The sequence below is a fragment of the Nuphar pumila genome, chromosome 17 (assembly GCF_984573655.1).
Source record: "Nuphar pumila chromosome 17, dmNupPumi1.hap1.1, whole genome shotgun sequence".
Classification (NCBI taxonomy): Eukaryota; Viridiplantae; Streptophyta; class Magnoliopsida; order Nymphaeales; family Nymphaeaceae; genus Nuphar; species Nuphar pumila.
The window spans coordinates 66,523,179-66,542,557 of NC_143265.1; the positions used below are offsets into that span (position 1 = coordinate 66,523,179).

Consider the following 19,379-nt stretch of genomic DNA (forward strand, 5'->3'; position numbering starts at 1 on the left):
AAGGTATTCTCCACCAGAGTCAGTTCTAAAAATTTTTAGATTCCCATTAAATTGATTTTTAATCAGCATATGATAGGTTTTAAAAATCGAGAAAACTTCATATTTGTATTTAAGAAAATAAATCCAACAATATCACATGTGGTCGTCAACAAAAATGACATAATATGCAAAGCCTCCTTTTGATAGGACAGGTGCCGGTCCCCATACATCCGAATGGATAATTTCAAAAGGTCTTGTTGTAAACATAGATCTTTGACAAAAAGGCAATTTTTTCATTTTCCCAAGAATACAGTCATTACAAGTGAAATAACTTTTACATAGACTTTTAAAAAAAGGTAAATGAGAAATTTTTTCAATATTTGGATGTCCAAGTCTCTTGTGCCACACATTAATATCCTTTTGTTGGACAACATTACAAAACAGGTTCTTTGGAATTTGAAGGGAATCGACAAAGTATAGATCGCCCTTCCTAGAGTCTTCCCCAATCAATCTCCCAGACCGGCGATCTTGTATCCAACATTTGTTAGATGAGAACTTTATATCACACCCATGATCAGAGAGTTGAGAAACAGAAAACAAATTTAAGTTTAATTTGGGTATAAATCTAATTTTTGGAATAAAGAACCCTTGTTTTTCAAATTTTTCTATTTCTTTTACTTCAAGAGATGTTACATCCGCGGTTGAAACAAAAGATGGAGAGGGATTTTTTGAGTATTCGAAAAAAGAACTAAAACTTGGGGTCATATGAAAAAAAACACTCGAATCTAAAAGCCAAGAGGTCTTACCGGGAGGAGAAGAGGTTGACATGGCGGCTCCAGAAATAGCCCCTTTTAGAAGAGGTTGAAGTGCATACATGATTTGTTGCAATGAAAGAGCTCCATTTGAAGATGACGAGCACTCTTCCTTTTGAGGTTGGGATCTAGTAGCCATGGCAAGTAACTTTTTCCACTTTGGGCAAATAGGCTTGATATGCCCTGGTTCCTTAAAAAAATGGCATAAAAGCTTGCTATAATCATTCTTCCCTCCTTGACCACTTGAGTTTTGATTCTTGAAGTGAGGAGGCTTATAGGTCCTTAAGTTGCTCCCCGGTCTTGAGACGGCATTAACTTTTTCATTTTCTTCATTATAGGAAGGTGTAGCTAGAACACTTGGGTTGTTCTTCCTTATACTCATACGAGTCTCTTCCCCACTTAGTTTAGTAATTACATCTTCAAGAGAGGGGGAAGTGAAGGCGGATAAAAGAGAAGATCGGATTTGTTCGAATTCAGGCCTAAGACCATTCAAAAAATTAAAAAATTTATCTTCTTCCAATTGTTTATGACGAAGCTCTATGGCTTCTCCACTCCACTTGGGTTCGAACATAGCAAGCTCATCCCAAATAGAAGAGAGTTCGGCAAAATACTCTCTTATAGTCATCTCTCCTTGATGAAGAGTTAGAGCTCTCTTTTGGAGGTAATATTTATGAGACAAGTCCCTAGAGGTGTACATCTTCTCAAGGTACTCCCACACTTGAGAAGCCTTCTTAAACTTGATAATATTGGCGTTAATTCTTGTTTCTACGGATGAGAAAATCCATGAGAGGATTTTAAAATTCCTCATCTCCCATTCTTCATGCTTTTTGGTGTAGTCTTCAAGAGCCTTGGTTCTTTCTTCGCCTTCAAGGATTTTTATTTCTCCTTTCTCCATCAAGGTTATCTTTGGCTTCGGTTCGGGAATCGAGCCTTTAACATAACCCCAAAGCTCTTTTTCTTTAATATGAGCCTCCATGTTTCCGGCCCAGACGTGATAGCTGAACCCATTGAGTTTGAAGCCGAGAGAAAAATGAGTCTTTTTCACCCATTAGAGAGGAAAGATGATGAAAAAGAATACGCACCACAAAGGATTTTTAGACCTTTCTTGATAGAAGTCTTCTAAAATATTGGATGAACAAGCTAATCCACTTCAATCACCAAAAAAATTGAGGGCACGCTTTTTGAGGCACCCAAAAAAGTGAGAATCTACACGATCTTTTTTTTTCTCCAACCTTGCTCTGATACCATGTGAAGAATCCTTGCAAACAATCAAGTTTTCAAATAACTTGATACTTCAAATACTCAATACACAAAATAAATGTACAGTGTTTATAAGCTTTACACCACAAAAGAAGTGCAATAAATGCACAGTGTTTATAAGCTTTACACCAAAGAAAGTGCAATAAATGCACAGTGTTTATAAGCTTAAGGAGACAACTCCTTACTGTAATACATACATACAATGGGCTCACATAGCCCTTATTTATAAGCATACTTAAGAGACGTTGGGCTATTCCCAACGGCTCTTATTAGAGACGTTGGGAATCAGCCCAACGTCTATCTTTTTAAAACTGTGTACACAGTCAGTGGTTGACTGTTGTACACTGTACACAGTCGCTGTGTACAAAAACATTATATAAAAAAAAAACAAAAATAAGAAATAGAAAAAATTACAAAAATAAGAAAAAATAAAAAGGAGGAATTACAATCATATTCAAAAACATGAATATGCGTAAAATGTAAAAATAACTAAAATACCCCTACAGCCAATACAAGAAAGAAATATATATTTTATATATACAAGTAGATGGATACATGTACATATATATGAAATATATATATGTATAGGTATCTTCTTTTATATATATAAAATATATATAGAAAACACATTGTCTTATAAATTACAATTTAACATGTTCCATGTAAACTTCTTCGTTAAGGTTACCATTCAAAAAGATATTTTTAACGTCCGTTTGAAAGATGGGTCATTTTTTAATCAAGGCAAAAGTTTAATCATAGTCTATTCCATACTCTTGACTATATCCCTTGGTTAAAGTCTAGCTTTATAACTTTCAAATGCCCCATCACTTTTGGTTTTAATTTTATAAACCCATCTACACCCTATTGTGTTTTTTTTCTTTGGATAATATTTGAATTTCCTAAGGTTTTGCATTTTCTAAAGCTTTTAATTCATCATTCATGGCTCTAATCTACTCTTGATGATTCTTAGCATCATTATAAGAGGATGGTTTTATATATGAATTTATGGCTACCAGACATGCTCTATACTTAGGTTCAAAAAAGCTATATGATACAAACCTACTTGGAGTTTAGAAAATCCTCATGAATTTTTTAATACTAGATGAATCTATGTCTTGATCTTGGGAATATCTTTCTAGGGCACATGAAGAGTATAAGTTTGAACTTTATTATGTGAATGTCATTACTATGTCATCAAGACCTTCATTCACATTCTCATATGCATCATGAGTGTCATCATTGTCACTCTCATGCACATTATGAATGTCATTACTATCATAATTGACAACTTTAGCATGCTCATTAGCAAGATAAAAAAGAAAGGAATAATGATAATGCTCTTTGGTTTTATCTTTATCAAACCCATTTTTATTTTCAAGGAATGTGACATTTCTTGAAACATATAGCTTGTCTTTTCTAATTTCATAAACATTTATACTATTTTTGGTTTATGACATATCTCAAGAAAACACAAGGAATAGCTTTAGCGGAAAGTTTGTTATTCTTGTTGGTAAGGACAAAGCATTTACAACAAAAAACTCTTTTATAATCGAGAGGAGTTTTAAATCATTTTTTAATAGGTTTGAAAAAAATTTCAATAGTAATTGAAGACCTCTATTTATTAAATAGACCGTCGTAAGGGCAGCTTCGGCCCAAAATATTTTAGGAACATTTCTTAATATAAAAAGTGTTCTAGTAGTCTCAATAGGGAAAAAATTTCTAATAGTATTTGAATGCATTCTATTTATTAAATACACCATCGTAAGGGCGGCTTTGGTCCAAAATATTTTAAGAACATTACTTGATATAAGAAGTGTTCTAGTAATCTCATCCAAGGTTATAAGTATCGTACCGTTACCCGTATCGGTTGAGCCCAAAGTAACACCATATTGTATCGTATCATAAATTTTTAATAAAAAATTTAAAAATTCTAAAAAATTTAAAAAAATTTAAAAAATTTAGCATAAATTTAAAAAAAAATCATATCACATAAAACCAAGGTTTTAAAACCCATGACTCGGGACTCGACTCGTTCTTTATTGACTCGTGACTCAGTGGGTCAACTCGGTGACTCGGACCAGGTTTTGTTAACTTTTGATTTTAAAAGAAAAACAATATATAAATATGTACTAGAAGATAAATAGTTGAGAAATGATAAATAGTTGCTTCATCCTTGTGATTTGAGGTTTTAATTTGGTTGGTGAGTCTGTTTTTCTTGGATCTAGTCATAATGATCATTCTTGTAAAGGAACATGAGAAATTCTCAGAACTGTTTGATCACTTCTCCTTCTAAATCTGTTCTTTTTCTCGTGTTGCTGTAACCATCTATTTCTTTTCCCCTGCTACCTTTATGTTCATCATTTATTTCAGAGAAGCTTTCTATTACAGTTGATCTGCAATTTCTATGTTCTCCTTCATTGAATTTGTTATGGTAAGATGAAATGATTTGGAATTTTGGATGTGTTGTCAAATGTGTTAGGAATGCACATCTATGTTATGTGTTGTTAAAATTTTACTGATGCATTGTCTTTAATGGAACCTACAAGTCACAGGTTAACAGAAAATACACATACTTAGAATTGCAAAGTCAAGGATGAAAGCACATAGTTGAGAGTGTGATGGATAAGACTGATATTTTCTTAATTTTTACCTTCAAAATATTTCTTATAGTAAGATGAATTGGATTGCTGCGGTCAAATCATAGTGATAGACTTCTCTTAAGGTCCTTGTGATGCACATTGTAATCTAGTGACAATTTTGATGCACAACTAGATAAAAACAATTTCATATGCACTAGAAGTTTTTTTTCCTTCAGTATGATCTAAGGCCCAGCACTCTCCTGAGTCAGGCCCGAGTCTTGGCAAACCGAGTTTGCCTTGCCGGGTTGACTCGCTGGAGAGCCGAGTCACCGAGTTGACTCGGCGAGTTTTAAAACCTTGCATAAAACAATGATGAATTGTACAAAAATACAACCATAAAATCACATATTAAGGCAAATAGATAATTTAAATTAATAACAAATCATGCAACTGATAACTTACAATGTAAATAAAAGACAACTACATAATTTAAATTTTAAATACAATTAAAGCATTACATTTAACCAACTAACAATATTAAATTCACATCTAAGTCATACTAAAATGTCATAAGTCATAACTAAACTACTTAGAGTTCATGATAACTAGAAACATTACATTTAACCAAAGTCTTACATGTCAATCTTCATCTCTAAAGTCCTAAACTATAAAGATCTTAAAACTAAACTATCTTCTAGAGCCTATTTTCCAAACATCAGGAGTCAAGACAGTATTTCCTAAGTTCTACATTCAACTACCACTTAATGATCGCTTTATGTTGGGCCATTTTTTTGGCAAGTGGGTCATCATCTTCAGAATCTAGAACAATGGTTGAAAGTCCATCTTTGCATTTTTACAAAATTCTTTTTCGAATTTCTTACAATAACATCAGCACGAAAAGTTGCAGGAATAGATGGAAAATCACATAGACGTACATTTTGATCTTGACGTGCAATATGTTGCTTAAATCTATACAGTCCACCTATAATAATAGCATCACAAAGCAGACATCTCAAATTCAATGGTGACCCTAGTCGTGGTACATCATCAATGCTTCTGCAGTACTGTCATGCAGGATCATCTCTATGACATGAACGTGAAGACGATATTGAAGGATCTAAAATAAAACATAATCAATTAAAAAACTCAATAAGAAGCAACAAACACACATTTCCCCAAAAATATTCAATAAGAAGCAAAGAATAGGGATTTTGTACCTTAACCCACTTCTTTGAGTGAAAAAATGGTGGAAATGCACTCTTGATAAAATTGCAAAAGCCCTCTCCCTTGCATACAAATCAGCCTCCAAATCGATCTCACGGAACATAGGGTTCATGAGTTCCCTTCTAATGGACTCTAGACATATGAAGAACTCGGCCCTCAAGAGGCCTTTTAAACCCAAAATGAAAAAAAAGATAACTTTCAACCTTTTTTAAGTGCACTAATACTGTATCGTACGATACAACATGATACGTGGGTATATTGTATCGCAAAACACAAAAATAATGATATGTATTGTAACGTACTGTATCGTATGATACGTACAACCATGGTCATAACAATATGTCTATTTTTCCTTTCGACTAATCCATTTTGTTGAGAAATATAAGGATACTATTTTTGATAAATAATCTCATATAAGTCAAGATAATTTTTGAAGCCATTTGATAAAAATTCTCCTCCAAAATCGGATCTAAAAATTTAAATGTTGGCTTTAAATTGAGTTTTTGCATAATGATGAAATTTTTGAAAACAATCAAATACTTCGAATTTATGCTTAAGGAAATATATCCAAGTGTGTCTACTAAAATCATCCACAAAAATATCATACTACAATACTCCTCCTTTGGACATAACCGGAGTCGATCCTCATATATCCGAATGCACTAACTCAAATGGTTCTTTATATATATAATGACTAGGTCCAAATGGCAAGGATTTAATTTTACCAATGCATCACTAGAAAAATCAAATTTTTTCAAACTTGAGCACTTTTTGTTGTCTACAATATTGATGAGCCATCAAATAATTTTTGAATGACCTATCCATTTTTTTCATCTTTTCTCATATTCGCAACGGCTTCAGACATTTCAGCTCCTTGAAGTGATAATTTCTTGTCATTCTCGATCTTGGTGAGCATAAGCTTAGGTTCTCTTTCGGTACCATCAACCAAACCCCATAAACTCTTTTCTCATATTTTGTGTTTTCCTATGGATGCCCACGTCACATAGTTTGTATAACTGAGTCTTACGGGAATGGAGATCACAATTTTTCTTTCCTCCTTCATTTTTACAAGAAGAGAGCGAGAGAGAGAACTAGAAAAGGAGAAGAGACAAGAAGCTAACAAGAAATGTGTTAAAGAGGTTTGATGGTGCGCTTCCTGAGGCAATGAGCCAATGTTCCACTAATCTCACGATCTTCCTCTCGATCTTCATGTATAAGTCAAAATCCAAGAGCACCAAGGCTCTGATACCATGTAATGAAATAAGAAATATAACAAGAGAGTATCTCTTATGGGCTTACGAGAACACAATAGTAAAGAGCACAAAGACTACTTATGGGACACATACGGATAGGCCACTTAGGGGCCAAGAACACAATAAAAAATATAGATTTTGTATATCCAAAATGCTTGAGAAAGCATTAGTTTTACAAGAGGAAAATACCCCTATTTATACACAACTAGAGCCCCTTGGGACAGTCCCCAACGGCTCTCCCTTGAGAGCCCTAGAAATAGAGCCGTTGGGGAGGTCCCAGCGACTCTATGGGCTAAAGACCTTTATGCCCTCAAAACAAAACTAAAATCTTCATTTACTAAAAAACAGAATAAAGGAATGTTGTGCCCCCTAATGGGCACAACCTATTACAAGGCTGTGAAAAGACTAAAATACCCCTATGGGTATTTAACAATTATAATGATAATATATATATATATATGTGAAAATATGCATATCTTAACATAAGCAAAGTGCAACCTTTAAGGCTAACAAATGTTAAATGGAAGTCTTAATTAAGTAAATAACAATTTAATATGCAGAAGAAAGAATCCAGACAGAGAAATCATAATCAAGATTTGTTTTGAAAGAATCATCACCAACACACTTCCAGACAACCGCATTCACAAAATCAACATTATGATACAATCTACAGTTCTTGCAGCTTCATATTTGAAAAGTAGCACATACCTGGTAAAGGCGTAAACCTGTTTTATTAGTAGGACCTGAAAAGTTGCTTCCTGATTCTGGATCTTCTTCAGCAGCAAAGATTCCGCTGCCTGTCATCTCTTTCAATTTGGACCCTGAACATGGTTTCCTGAGCATTTGGGCAAAAAAAAAGGTATGAGAACAAACACCAGAATAATTAAACATGCAACAGCAATAAAATAACTGATGTAACACTAGTTGCACCTCAGTCCTTTTTTCTTTTTTTGTGTCAACATCAATGTCAAGGGGGAGGCAGAGATCAAATGGGGAAGAAAGAATAGACTTCTTCCCTCCATGACCACCCACATAATGACCCAACAAACTTCCGTATTTACTGATATCAATCAGTTGCTATCTAATGATCCTAAAATACCTGCTAAAAAGCAAAAAAAAGAGAAATTATGCACCAGTGTTGTCAAAAACTTGCTTCGAGACAGAAAAAGTGTGCCTCGAAGCAAGGCACAGGCATATATGCCTTGCGGCGCACCTAGAAAGCGCAAGAGGGGCTGAGGTGTGCGCCTCATGTGCTTTGAGGTGCGCTTTTGTCTTGAGGCATACCTCAAACATGAGGTGCACATGCCTCGTACTCATGTGGTCAAATGGAGATAAAGGCTGCATTTGACCTTTTTAAGTCATTAGATAAAAAAAAGAAAAACAAAAAAAACGTGAAAAGGAAGGGGGGTTCTGATTGATTAGGGCAAACCCATCTTCCCCTTTTTTCTCCACCTCCCTTCAACCAACAGCAACATTCCGGTGACCGACGGCACCATTTCGGCACTTCACAAATGGTACTCTCTCTCCACCTTCTTCTTCTCTTTCAGGTTTTTCCTTCTTTTGTGCCCTTTGTTCTTCTTCTTCTATTTTTTTTCATCTTTTCCTTCTTTCTTTCTTTCTTCTTTTCTTTTTTTCCCCTTTCTTTTTCTTTTTCTTTTTTCTTTTCTCTTTCTATATTGTTTGACATACATCATGACTAACTATTAATATCAATGATCAAAACAAAAGATCAACAAAAAAAGGCATTAAACTAACATCAAAATTTTAGAGAACACCTATAAATAAATTATCAACTTCAGCATATATATATTTATATAACTAGCAAAACCTAGTTTGACTCTGCTGTGTCAAACTGCGCCTTGGCTTGATGCACCCGAATCACATTATGACTCGGCCAAGTCGTTGGTTATCGAGTCCATTCACTAGGTTAACCCAGTAAATGGAAGAGTCTAGCTGAGTGAGATAATGAGTTGACTTTCCAGATTTTAAAAATTCTATCATACAACAATATATGAAGTTTTGAAGTTTGAATTATCCAATGGAACCCAAAAAAAAGTGACCTTACAGTCTGACCAATGGCACGTCAACGAGGATATAGATATAAATGGCAAGTGGGCTTGCTCTTTGGAATTAGAATTTTGGAATTGAGATTTTAAAGTTCCAATATAACTAGAACCCATTCCAAGAATCTCTTGGTTGGAAAGCATCACAATTCTTTTTATTAAACACCAAAATTCTTTATGAACCTCAGCTAGAAGGCAGAACTGTTTAAGATTTAAGTTGGAGCATTCACATCTAAATTTAACTGGTGGAATGTACTTGCATCCAAGTCAAAATTCCAATAGAAAATGTGTGAGATTAGTATGATGATATGATCACGGTAGGATCCCTTCCATTATTGGATAAATAGAAATAAATAGAGGGGTACTTGGACTCAAGTCTCATTAATTGAATGGCCCATGCAAAGATGCTTGGCTGAAGTCCAGTATGAGTCTATGAGGATAGAATGCAGGAATTTGAGACGAAGTAACATGGTTATAAAATGTGGAATTTCTCATTGCCTGCTAATCCCATGTTTCATTAAAACAAAAGATTATAAGGAAAGTGCAGATCAAGATTTTTCGTCAATCCTATTTTTCTGCAAGGAAATCAACCAAAATCCTGACAAAAATCACCAAAGCAAGGCAAAAGAGATACCAACTGAATCCTATTTCCAAAACAAAAGAAAGGAAAAAAGATAATCAACATGTTGATTGACAAAGAATATCTTATTCTTTGTTTCATTACCATTTGTGTAACACATAATATCTTAACATTTCAAATGAAGTCATTCAAAAATCATGCAGTGGGTTATAACAGCTGTGAGAATGGATATTCTGAAAATGGCCATATTCACTATGTCAAAGACTCAAATGTTTGAAGTTTGGATCCTTGCCCTCAACGTTGACCATTGTTGAACATAGCAATTTGCCTACTTTAAGGTGCTAGAATCCCAACTTACAGGATAGGCGCTTCAGTAATTGCATTAACGATATGGCTTTTCAATTAGCATATCCATGAATGTTTATCTTTGAAATAAAAGCTTCATGTTCATCTTTGAAACTTTTAATAACAAACCATAATATTTTTTATGCCACAAAGCAAGATTCTTTAGTTAAAGAGGTAAAAATTGAAGACCCGCTGAATTATACAATTTACGTCACATGGGTACGGAGGATACGACACGGCAATTTCAAAACATGAGGGTACGGGGACACGGCTATATATATATATATATATATATATATATATATATATATATATATATATATATATATATATATATATATAGAGAGAGAGAGAGAGAGAGAGAGAGAGAGAGAGAGAGGGTTTGGGTTGAGTGTGGATCTATATTAGGGTCCATATCAGAAATTTAAAAAAAAAGTCTGTAAGTGCAATTTTTGAAAAGAAGAGGGAGGGGGGATCAAATTTTTATTATAAAAGGGGAAGGGGTACCTCGTAACCCCATCCCCACCGTCTCTCTCTCTCTCTCTCTCTCTCTCTCTCTCTCTCTCTCTCTCTCTCTCTCTCTCTCGCCACAAAGGAGAACGAGGAGGATAATACAAAGGAGGAGCAGATGAGGACCCCAGCCCCACCGCCTCTCTCTCTCTCTCTCTTCTTCTTCTTCTTCTTCTCCTCCTCCTCCTTGTCTTTTTCTTCCTCTTTCTCCACTGTTCCTCCTTCTCCTCCTGCTGCCAAGGGTGGGAAGGTGAAGAGTTTCGACAATAAAAAAAAGAGAGAGTTGGGTCTTAGTTGGACCCGACCCAACCCACAGGCCCAGCACGTACTCATGCCGCACCCAGTACCCGTACCCATGTCGACATGAGTATGTGGCCTGTTTTACCATGTCTATGTGTCATAGTATACAATACTTTTTATCAATTGTGGATGATCACTTGGTGAAATAGAGAAAAGAAAAGGGAGAAAGTATACAAGACAAGTTAGCCCAAGCTTGCTAAAGAGAAATCAGAAAGTGAGAATTGAGGATGTCTTCTAGGTCTTATGAAGGAGAAAATGAGAAGCGATTTACTGGACATTTAGGATGTGAAATGCAAATTGTTTAAACTCAGAAGTTTAAAAAAGAAAAAAGAAGAATCACAATTGTCATACTATGTGGTACTAACATTAGATCCAAGGTTAACTGAATGCTTCATCTTTAGAACATAATGTATGCTTGAATATAGCACACACCAATGGAATATAAAAGGAGCTTCTTATTTTCTGAATGTGAATATGGGGTTGGTCTACAATATATCTATCAGATACATAAGCAGGAACCAGAATGAACATCATAAATCCCAGCAATTCATTGCTCATTAATAACATAGTAATGAGTAAATGGAAAGAAAAATTAGAACACCTCTCGCCAACACAATTCTTTTAAAAGAATTACTTAAAATACCTTGATTAAAAACATTAATCATTGATTTGTTTAAAGAGATTACAGAAAAAGGATTATCCCTTAAAACTCAACGGCAAAAGGAGAACTACACTTTCCATCTTATAGGAATCACAATTCCTTAATTGAGGAAGTATGTCATCTTTTAATAGAAGTGAAATTCATATACCCACAAATCACAATTCCCGTATCTTTGGAAGCATGTTCTCTATGACATGTGAGACATGCCCAAAGCAGCTTTAGAGAAACGGGTCCCCAAGGATAGGTAAGAGCTTCCGTTAACAGCGAATAAGCCAAAGCAGGGGCTAATGACTGCATTGTGCACCTTCATTACTATGGATCAGATCTAACCTCATATCCCATTTTGTATAATTGGTTTTGTTTCAGATCCATCTGGTCTGGTCCCAGAGCTACAATTTGATGTAAATGAAATTCATAAAATTACGTGACCTCCAAGTGTATGATCTAAACAGGAGAAGCCTCTCATAAATCTACGTTTGACCAACAATGATGAAGAAGCCTTGCAACCATAATACGCCTTTCTTTCGCTTTATTTTCATGAAACCAGCACCCATAAGTATGATCTAAGCCAATCAATCGAAATAAGCAAGAAAGAATGCATCTTCACATTACAGAAGACAATCACGACATAAAATGCTTCTTCAATTACTTTCTTTATTAAAAAAAAAGGAAAAAAGATTCCTTTAAAACATTGATAATCTAGAACTTGAAGAGAGAGATGGTGATCTACTCTAACGAATCAGGAAGCAAACATTTTTTTTTCTCAAAGGAACAGAAGAAAGAAGTAGGAAACCATGGATACAAAATTAATCAACTATAATCAAAGAAAGAAAAAAATGCAGTTCAGCATCTTCGAGACAATCCAGAAATCACGAAATCAAAACCTGGCTTTCGAAGAAGGGGCAAAAGAAAAGAAGAAGACAATGAAGAAAAAAAAAGTGGGGAAAGAAGAGAGATTCGCGGATCTAACCTTCTCAAGAGGCTGTCTGCCTCTTCGGGAGTCACCAGACCGCCAAACAGCACAGCCCCGACCCCTCCTGATGGCTGAGAAATCCACAAAACACACACACAGCAAGAGAAGGTTAGAAAACAAAAACACGATCTCAGCGATGAACCACGCAGAACTAGATTCTCTCGATATCCCACGGGAAGGGAAAAAACAAGAGAAACTCACCTGGTGGGGACGAGAGGCGGAGCGAGATGCGGTCGTAGCGGCATCTCCAGCAGCCGGATCCGGAAACGGCGTCTCAGACCATGTGAGGAGATCCGCGGTCGATGTGTGGGGCTTCCTGACGGGGCTGTTCCTCTCCATTCACCCAAACACTTCTGCTCTCTCTCTCTCTCTCTCTCTCTCTCTCTCTCTCTCTCTCTCTGTTAAAGCAATGGCCACAAGCGACGACTGACAGATCTCTGAAGTGCAGGGAAAGAAAAGGAAGAGAGGGGTGTGGCAGGCAAGGCCTCTTTCCTTTTGGGAAAATGACGGGATTGTCCTCGGGAGCAGTAGTGTAACACTGAGTCGGTGAGACTGGCTTCTGCTTCACTCCACCACTGTCTCTGCTTTTGCTCTGCTGCCCACTCACTGTAGAGGGAGCTGCCTTCCCCCACTTCCATACTCTCTCTCTCTCTCTCTCTCTCTCTCTCTCTCTCTCTCTCTTTCAAATTAGTTAAATTTATCCCGATTTTCTTGTTCTTTTTTGTTGCTCAGAGATGACACATGGTCGTCGCTTAACTGGGTGTTCCTCCCACCGGTCACACTGTTTTTTTTGTATATGTTTTAAAATTAAAACGGCCGATTGCAGGATGAGGTGAGGATGACTGCAGAGCTTGAGCGCCGGTTTTTATGCAATACAACGGTCACCCTTCACTTCTATGTTTTGCCATCACCCCAACTCATCTTCTACGCTTTTAATTTGGGCCGGTAACGGTCAATGACTTGGGTTCCTTCCTGGATACCTGCCTTGGCAACCGATTCGAACCTGTCTTATCCTGATAAAGTTAACTGAATATGTTAAGAACTGGTTGACCAGCTGACATATTAGGACTTTGGAGGCGTTTGTGCTGCGAAGAAACGGGCCCGGGTCTGAGAAAATGCGTAAATAACGGGCTCTACCGAGCACTGCAAATGGGGTGCTATTTCCACGTGGCAAAGGAGGGGAGGGGGGGTGCTTGGGATCGACCCCAAAGGTTGCCCACATGGTGCTCACTCCCTTTCACAAGGCAACCCATGAGCTTCCATCAGGTTAAAGGCTAACATAACTTATTTTAAGTATAGTTTCTTCTGGTCACTAGAACATGAGAACTGAAAACATGATGGATCACAATTTTCATGATTTTTTGTTCTTTTTTCTTGAATCTAATCGTCTGGATGTGATTTGCATGCTTGGTTTCATAACAACTTGTTCATGAATCATCCAATTTTAATGCATAAAAGAAACTTTTTTAAAACTTTAAAATCAATGGCTCATAATCTTCTTAAATATTCAAGCATTCAAAAATTATATTTTTTCATTAAAAATATACACCATCCAATAATCGATTTCTAGTAGGGATGGCAGTGGACCGGGGGAAAGCGGGGCTCCGCCCTACCTCGCCCCGTTTGAACCGGGGATGATGGGTATGAAACGGGGATGGAGGCAGGGACGAATGTTAAAATCCATCCTCGTTCGGGGATAGAGGCGGGGATGGACTTACACTTTCCCCTACCCCGCCCTGTCCCGGTTAAAAAAATTACTAACTTACTGACCCTAAATCGTGTGCAGCAGCAACAGCACGTTTGTCTGCCCTCAGCCCTCTCTCTCTCTCCACCATCGGCGACCATCATCGTCGAAGTCCGTCGAGGGACGGGAAAGCGATGTCAGATGGTAGCAAGAATGTGTTGCTTCTAAAGATAGAGGACGATCGTGACTGTGAGGAGTTGCCGACTTTCATCCCGTTTGACGACGGTGGCAATGGCCACCAATCACCATGTCCTAAAATGGGTGTCACCATTCTAGAGACTCGTTCTTGGGCGTTTCGATCGTGGCCCGGCGATGCGAGCTCCAGTGAAAATCACCTTGCCCCGACGACATCTGCGATGACACCTCTCGGCAAATCCTACCCACCGGCACCCGGTAAAAGGGAAACTAAAAAAGGGTAATCTCTGTTTTTTTTTTAATATTAGAAACAGAAATATAGACGGGACGGGATGGGATGGGACGGGACGGGGACGGGGCGGGGCGGGGATAATTTGTTTGAGACGGGGCGGGGCTGGAGGTCCAAAGTCCCCCCCGCCATGGGGATGGGCCGGGGATGGAGGTTAGCTTTTTGAGATGGGCCCCGGTCCACTGCCATCCCTAATTCCTAGCAAATTCACCATGCCAAACACATTCACTTGGTCGAATTTGCAAAAAAATTGTTGAAAATGCTCATATTTCTAGTGACTAATTTCTTCATCCTACGTGAGAAAAAAAAACAAATTTTTTTGGCCTTTTTTTTACCAAAAGAGCACGAACACCTTGCCGTGAGAAGTGGGTGTTTTCTTGTTTTTCTGTATAAACCCTTGCAAAGCAGGTTATATGTCTCTCCCCCCCCCCCCCCCCCGAACAGGGGAGTTAGCTACATCTCATGTTTGGGTGTCCCAAAGAGCACCACGTATGTAAGCATGTGCGTCTCGTATCCCCATGTTTGTCAGCATTAATTAGCGTTGGAGTTTGATGTGATTGCAAAGACTTAAGTACCCTCTCCTCCATTAGTGCCAAAAAAAATGACGATTCTTGAAAATGAGTGGTTGTAAAGACTTAAGTGCCCCGAAGATGATTATTTAAGACCCAGTCTCTGCACTGCAGGATTATCCGAGAAAGAAATCTCCTCTGGAGGAGGCCATGAACATCAACCCTCTCACTCTATCTATCTCTCTCCCTTCTATTTCTGCTTTTATGCACATCCAACAGAAGATCCGACATTGCTCCATCAAGCACCGACTGACCTGCACATTGACTATTGTGGAGCCTGATTCAGAGTTTTTACCCTTATAGGAGGAGGGTTTGGAGGCTCATCCAAGCGTGGGTAGCATCATTCAACTAAATGAGTTGTAGATCCTGATTCAGAGTTTTTACCCTTACAGGAGAGGGGTCTGGGGGCTCCTCCCAATGTGGGTAGCATCATTCAACTTGAAGAGTTGTGGAGTCTGATTCAGAGTTTTTACCCTTACAGAAAGGAGGGTCTGATGGCTCCTCCCAGCGTGGGTAGCATCATTCAACTTGATGAGTTGTGGAGCTTGATTTAGAGTTTTTGCTCTTATAGGATGAGGGTTTGGGGGTTCCTCTCAACGTGGATAGCATCGTTCAACATGATTCGTTGTGGAGCCTGATTCAGAGTTTCTGCCCTTACAGGAGAAGGGTTTGGGGGCTCCTCCCAGCGTGGGTAGCATCGTTCAACTTGATTCGTTGTGGAGCCTGATTCAGAGTTTTTGCCCTTATAGGAGAAGGGTTTGGGGGCTCCTCCCAGCGTGGGTAGCATCATTCAACTTGATTTGTTGTGGAGCCTGATTTAGAGTTTTTGCCCTTACAGGAGGGGGGTCCGGGGGCTCCCCCCGGCACGGGTCCCAGGTGTCGTGGTCAAAAAATGCACAGGGTGTCGTGGTGAGAAAGACATATGTTTGTTCCAAGCAAGGTTGGAAGAAATCAATGGAAAATCCAACAAGGAGCATGCCAGAATCAAGATGTGGATGTCAAGCGAGAATGGTGTTGTGCAACTCAAATAACACAAAATAATAAGGGTCCGGTGTTTAGTTAAAATGGAGAATGAAATGACAATAGAAATTGCTTAAAATTTACAAGAATAAACTAGACTCAATAATGAAGACACCACTTTTTACGGATTTGGAATATAACCTCCGCTTAGTGAGATCCCAAAACACTACAAATCGCTATAGCGATTTGCGGAAGACACTACAAATCGTTGTTGAAAAGCCGGATAACACTATAAATCGTTGTGGGGCTCGTTGGAGACCCGAAAATACTACAAATTGTTGTAGGAATGCCCGATAATACTACAAATCGTTGTTGGAAGGCCCCCAAAAAATTGTAGTATTATCGGTTGCATCGTAATACTACCCTCATGCCCGATAATACTACAAATCGCGACAATAGATGTATCCCCATGTGTGTCCGCATCATATTGCATTGTAATTTGTTGTTGCCGCAAAGACTTAAGTACCCTTTACCGCCATTCGCTTCCTCTTCCTCGAACGGACATAAATGCCCTCTATCTAGAAAACTGAATCGTTGGTTCGTAAAAAGGACAAAAATGCCCTCCATCGTTATCACGCCAAAATGTTCCACAAAGTTTGTGTATGTAGCAAGTCGTATGTTGTAGGATTTAAATAGTTCAAAACAATTCATTCTCGCACTAAGCAGAAAACTCTACCGGAGCATACTTTGCTTTCAACTGTTGTCGTCGGAGCATCCTTTCCTTTGTTCCAGAGCATTCGTTTCCGTCTTACGCGCAGTCGCAGCATCGTTGCCACCTTCTGTTGCATATTAGTTGTTACTGTTGCTTACTCTATAGTTGGAATATCCAAAATCCTATCATTTCGGTGAGTTTTGTGTAAGGTTTCGTTATTCAATCTGTAGGTTTCTTCTTATACAACGACTTGTAAGTTTGAGAAATCTTACAAAGATGTGTACTTATGAACCCAAATATTGCGACGATTTGTAATCATGATGATCGTTTAATGTGTTGTGCAGGTTAGCAATGTTTGTGCCTCATCAGAGAAGAGATGCCCCGTCGTTCTATGGTTTGTGTATTAGAGAAGTAATCCGCCAGTCTCATCTATCCAAGGTTCTTGAGAGGTACCAAAATATACTTAAGATTGAGAATGACGAAGAGAGGGAGAAAGCCTTGGAATTGTATTATGCGGAGGATTATCCCTCAGATATCAAGGCTGCGGACCAAAGGAAGAATGCTGAATAACGAAAGATGTAGAAGAAGGATGACGAAGAGAAAGCAAAGCAAATAAATACGAAGGAGAATGAAAATAGAAGGCGGAGGAAGATGGTAGAGCAGAGGGAAAGGCAAAAAAAAGAATGAGGAGGATTGGCAAAGGTATTTTAACAAGGTAATGATGGAGTCAAGGGTGGAAATGGATAACTAGATCTTGGAGAATAAAGCAATGCAAAACAAGGCAAAGCTACTGAAGGAGACGGAGGAGAGGCAAAGGCAAATGAATAAGGAGGAAGAACGGAATAAGACTCAGGATGAGGAAGAAAAGGAAAGGCGAAGGAGGGAGAAGGAGTTTGAGGAAGGTAAGGAAATGCAAAGGCAGGAGAAGGAGGATGAGGAGGAGAAACAAAAGGAAAGAGAAATGAAGAAGCAGGAGGAGGAAGTGCAGGAAAGAAGGAAACAAGACTTGGAAGAGGAAGAAAGGCGGCGGAAGGAGAAGGAGGAGGAGGAAGAAAAGAAAAGAGAAAGGAAGAAGCAGGAGGAAGAAAGGCGGTAGAAGGAGAAGGAGGAGGAGGAAGAAAAGGAAAGAGAAAGGAAGAAGCAGGAGGAAGAAAGGCGACGGAAGGAGAAGGAGGAGGAGGAAGAAAGGCGGCGGAAGGAGAAGGAGGAGGAGGAAGAAAAGGAAAGAGAAAGGAAGAAGCAGGAGGAGAAAGTGCTGGAAAGAAGGAAATAATATTTGGAAGACAAAGAAAGGCGACGGAAGGAAGAGGATGAGAAAAAGGAGAGAGAAAGGAAGGAGGAGGCGAAAAAGGAGAGAGAAAGGAAGGAGAAGGCATAGAAGGAGATAGAAAGGAAGGAGAAGGAGGACGATGAAAGGAAGGCGAGAGAAAGGAAGGAGAAGGAGGAGGCAAAAAAGGCGAGAGAAAGGAAGGAGGAGAGAAAGCAGAGAGAAAGGAAGGAGAGGGAGGAGGAGCGAAAGCAGAGAGAAAGGAAGGAGAAGGAGGACGAGGAAAGGAAGGAGAAGGAGCACAAGAAAAAGAAGGAGAGAATAAGGAAGGAGAAGGAGGGCGAGGAAAGGAAGGAGAGAAAAAGGAAGGAGAAGGAGCTCGAGAAAAGGAAGGAGAGAATAAGGAAGGAGAAGGAGGACGAGATAAAGAAGGAGAGAGAAAGGAAGGCGATGGTGGAACCGGTAGTGAAGGAAAGGGAAAGGCAGTTGGAGGCAGTGGACCCACCAGAAAGGCCTAGGTTGGAGAGAGAACAAGAGAAAAGAGAGACCAAGGTAAATAAATCTGTCCTGTCTTTGAAGATTTAATAATATGTTTAGCGATTTTGGTACAACGATTATTGTGTTAGGTATTAATATGTATAGCGATTACTGTGATAGTCTGTGCAACCAATACTATTTATAGCGGTTAGTAGAATAGTATTTATAAGTACAAATGGAACTAATTGACATTTGGTAGGAATAATATATTATTTTGTGTTACAGGGAGGTCACAGGAGAAGTAGAGCACCAGGCGAAAAGCTCGGAGGCCGGTGTCAATGGCCTGTAGTTCTGTCATGGTATGGTCAGCTGAGTGCATATCAGAAGAACCGATTACGAAATATGCACTTTGGTGCCCTTTTGGACCAGTAATATTTTGAAACTTGCTGGAATACCATGACCCACCTGCTAAATAAGTAGAATGATAAGACTAACACATTCCAGTTTGATTCTTTTGAGATCACCATGACTCTAGAAGATGTGGCGATGATCACTGGCCTTAAAAGCGATGGCAGTGCTGTCCTATTACGACATTCAAACTATAACACAAGGAAAGAATGCACGGCCCTTTTAGGAATGTCGATGGACGAATGGAGTCAATGTATTTCTCGTGGAATGAAGTCCACA

At 38.5% G+C, this 19,379-nt stretch overlaps 1 protein-coding gene across 2 annotated transcripts in view; it reads right to left on the bottom strand.

Moving 5' to 3' along the window:
- Positions 1-13,177, bottom strand: part of LOC149812084 (uncharacterized) — a 29,795-nt gene extending 16,618 nt beyond the window's left edge. Inside the window, exons 1-3 of one of the 2 annotated variants that reach the window (XM_089993406.1) lie at positions 12,741-13,177; positions 12,537-12,610; positions 7,816-7,942 (exon numbers count right to left, since the gene is read on the bottom strand). In XM_089993406.1, the coding sequence (XP_089849532.1) occupies positions 7,816-7,942; positions 12,537-12,610; positions 12,741-12,878 (339 nt within the window). In that variant the 5' untranslated portion in view covers positions 12,879-13,177. The remainder of the gene's footprint in view (positions 1-7,815; positions 7,943-12,536; positions 12,611-12,740) is intronic. The other variant, XM_089993405.1, reaches the window with a different exon arrangement.
- Between the last annotated feature and the right edge of the window lie 6,202 nt (positions 13,178-19,379).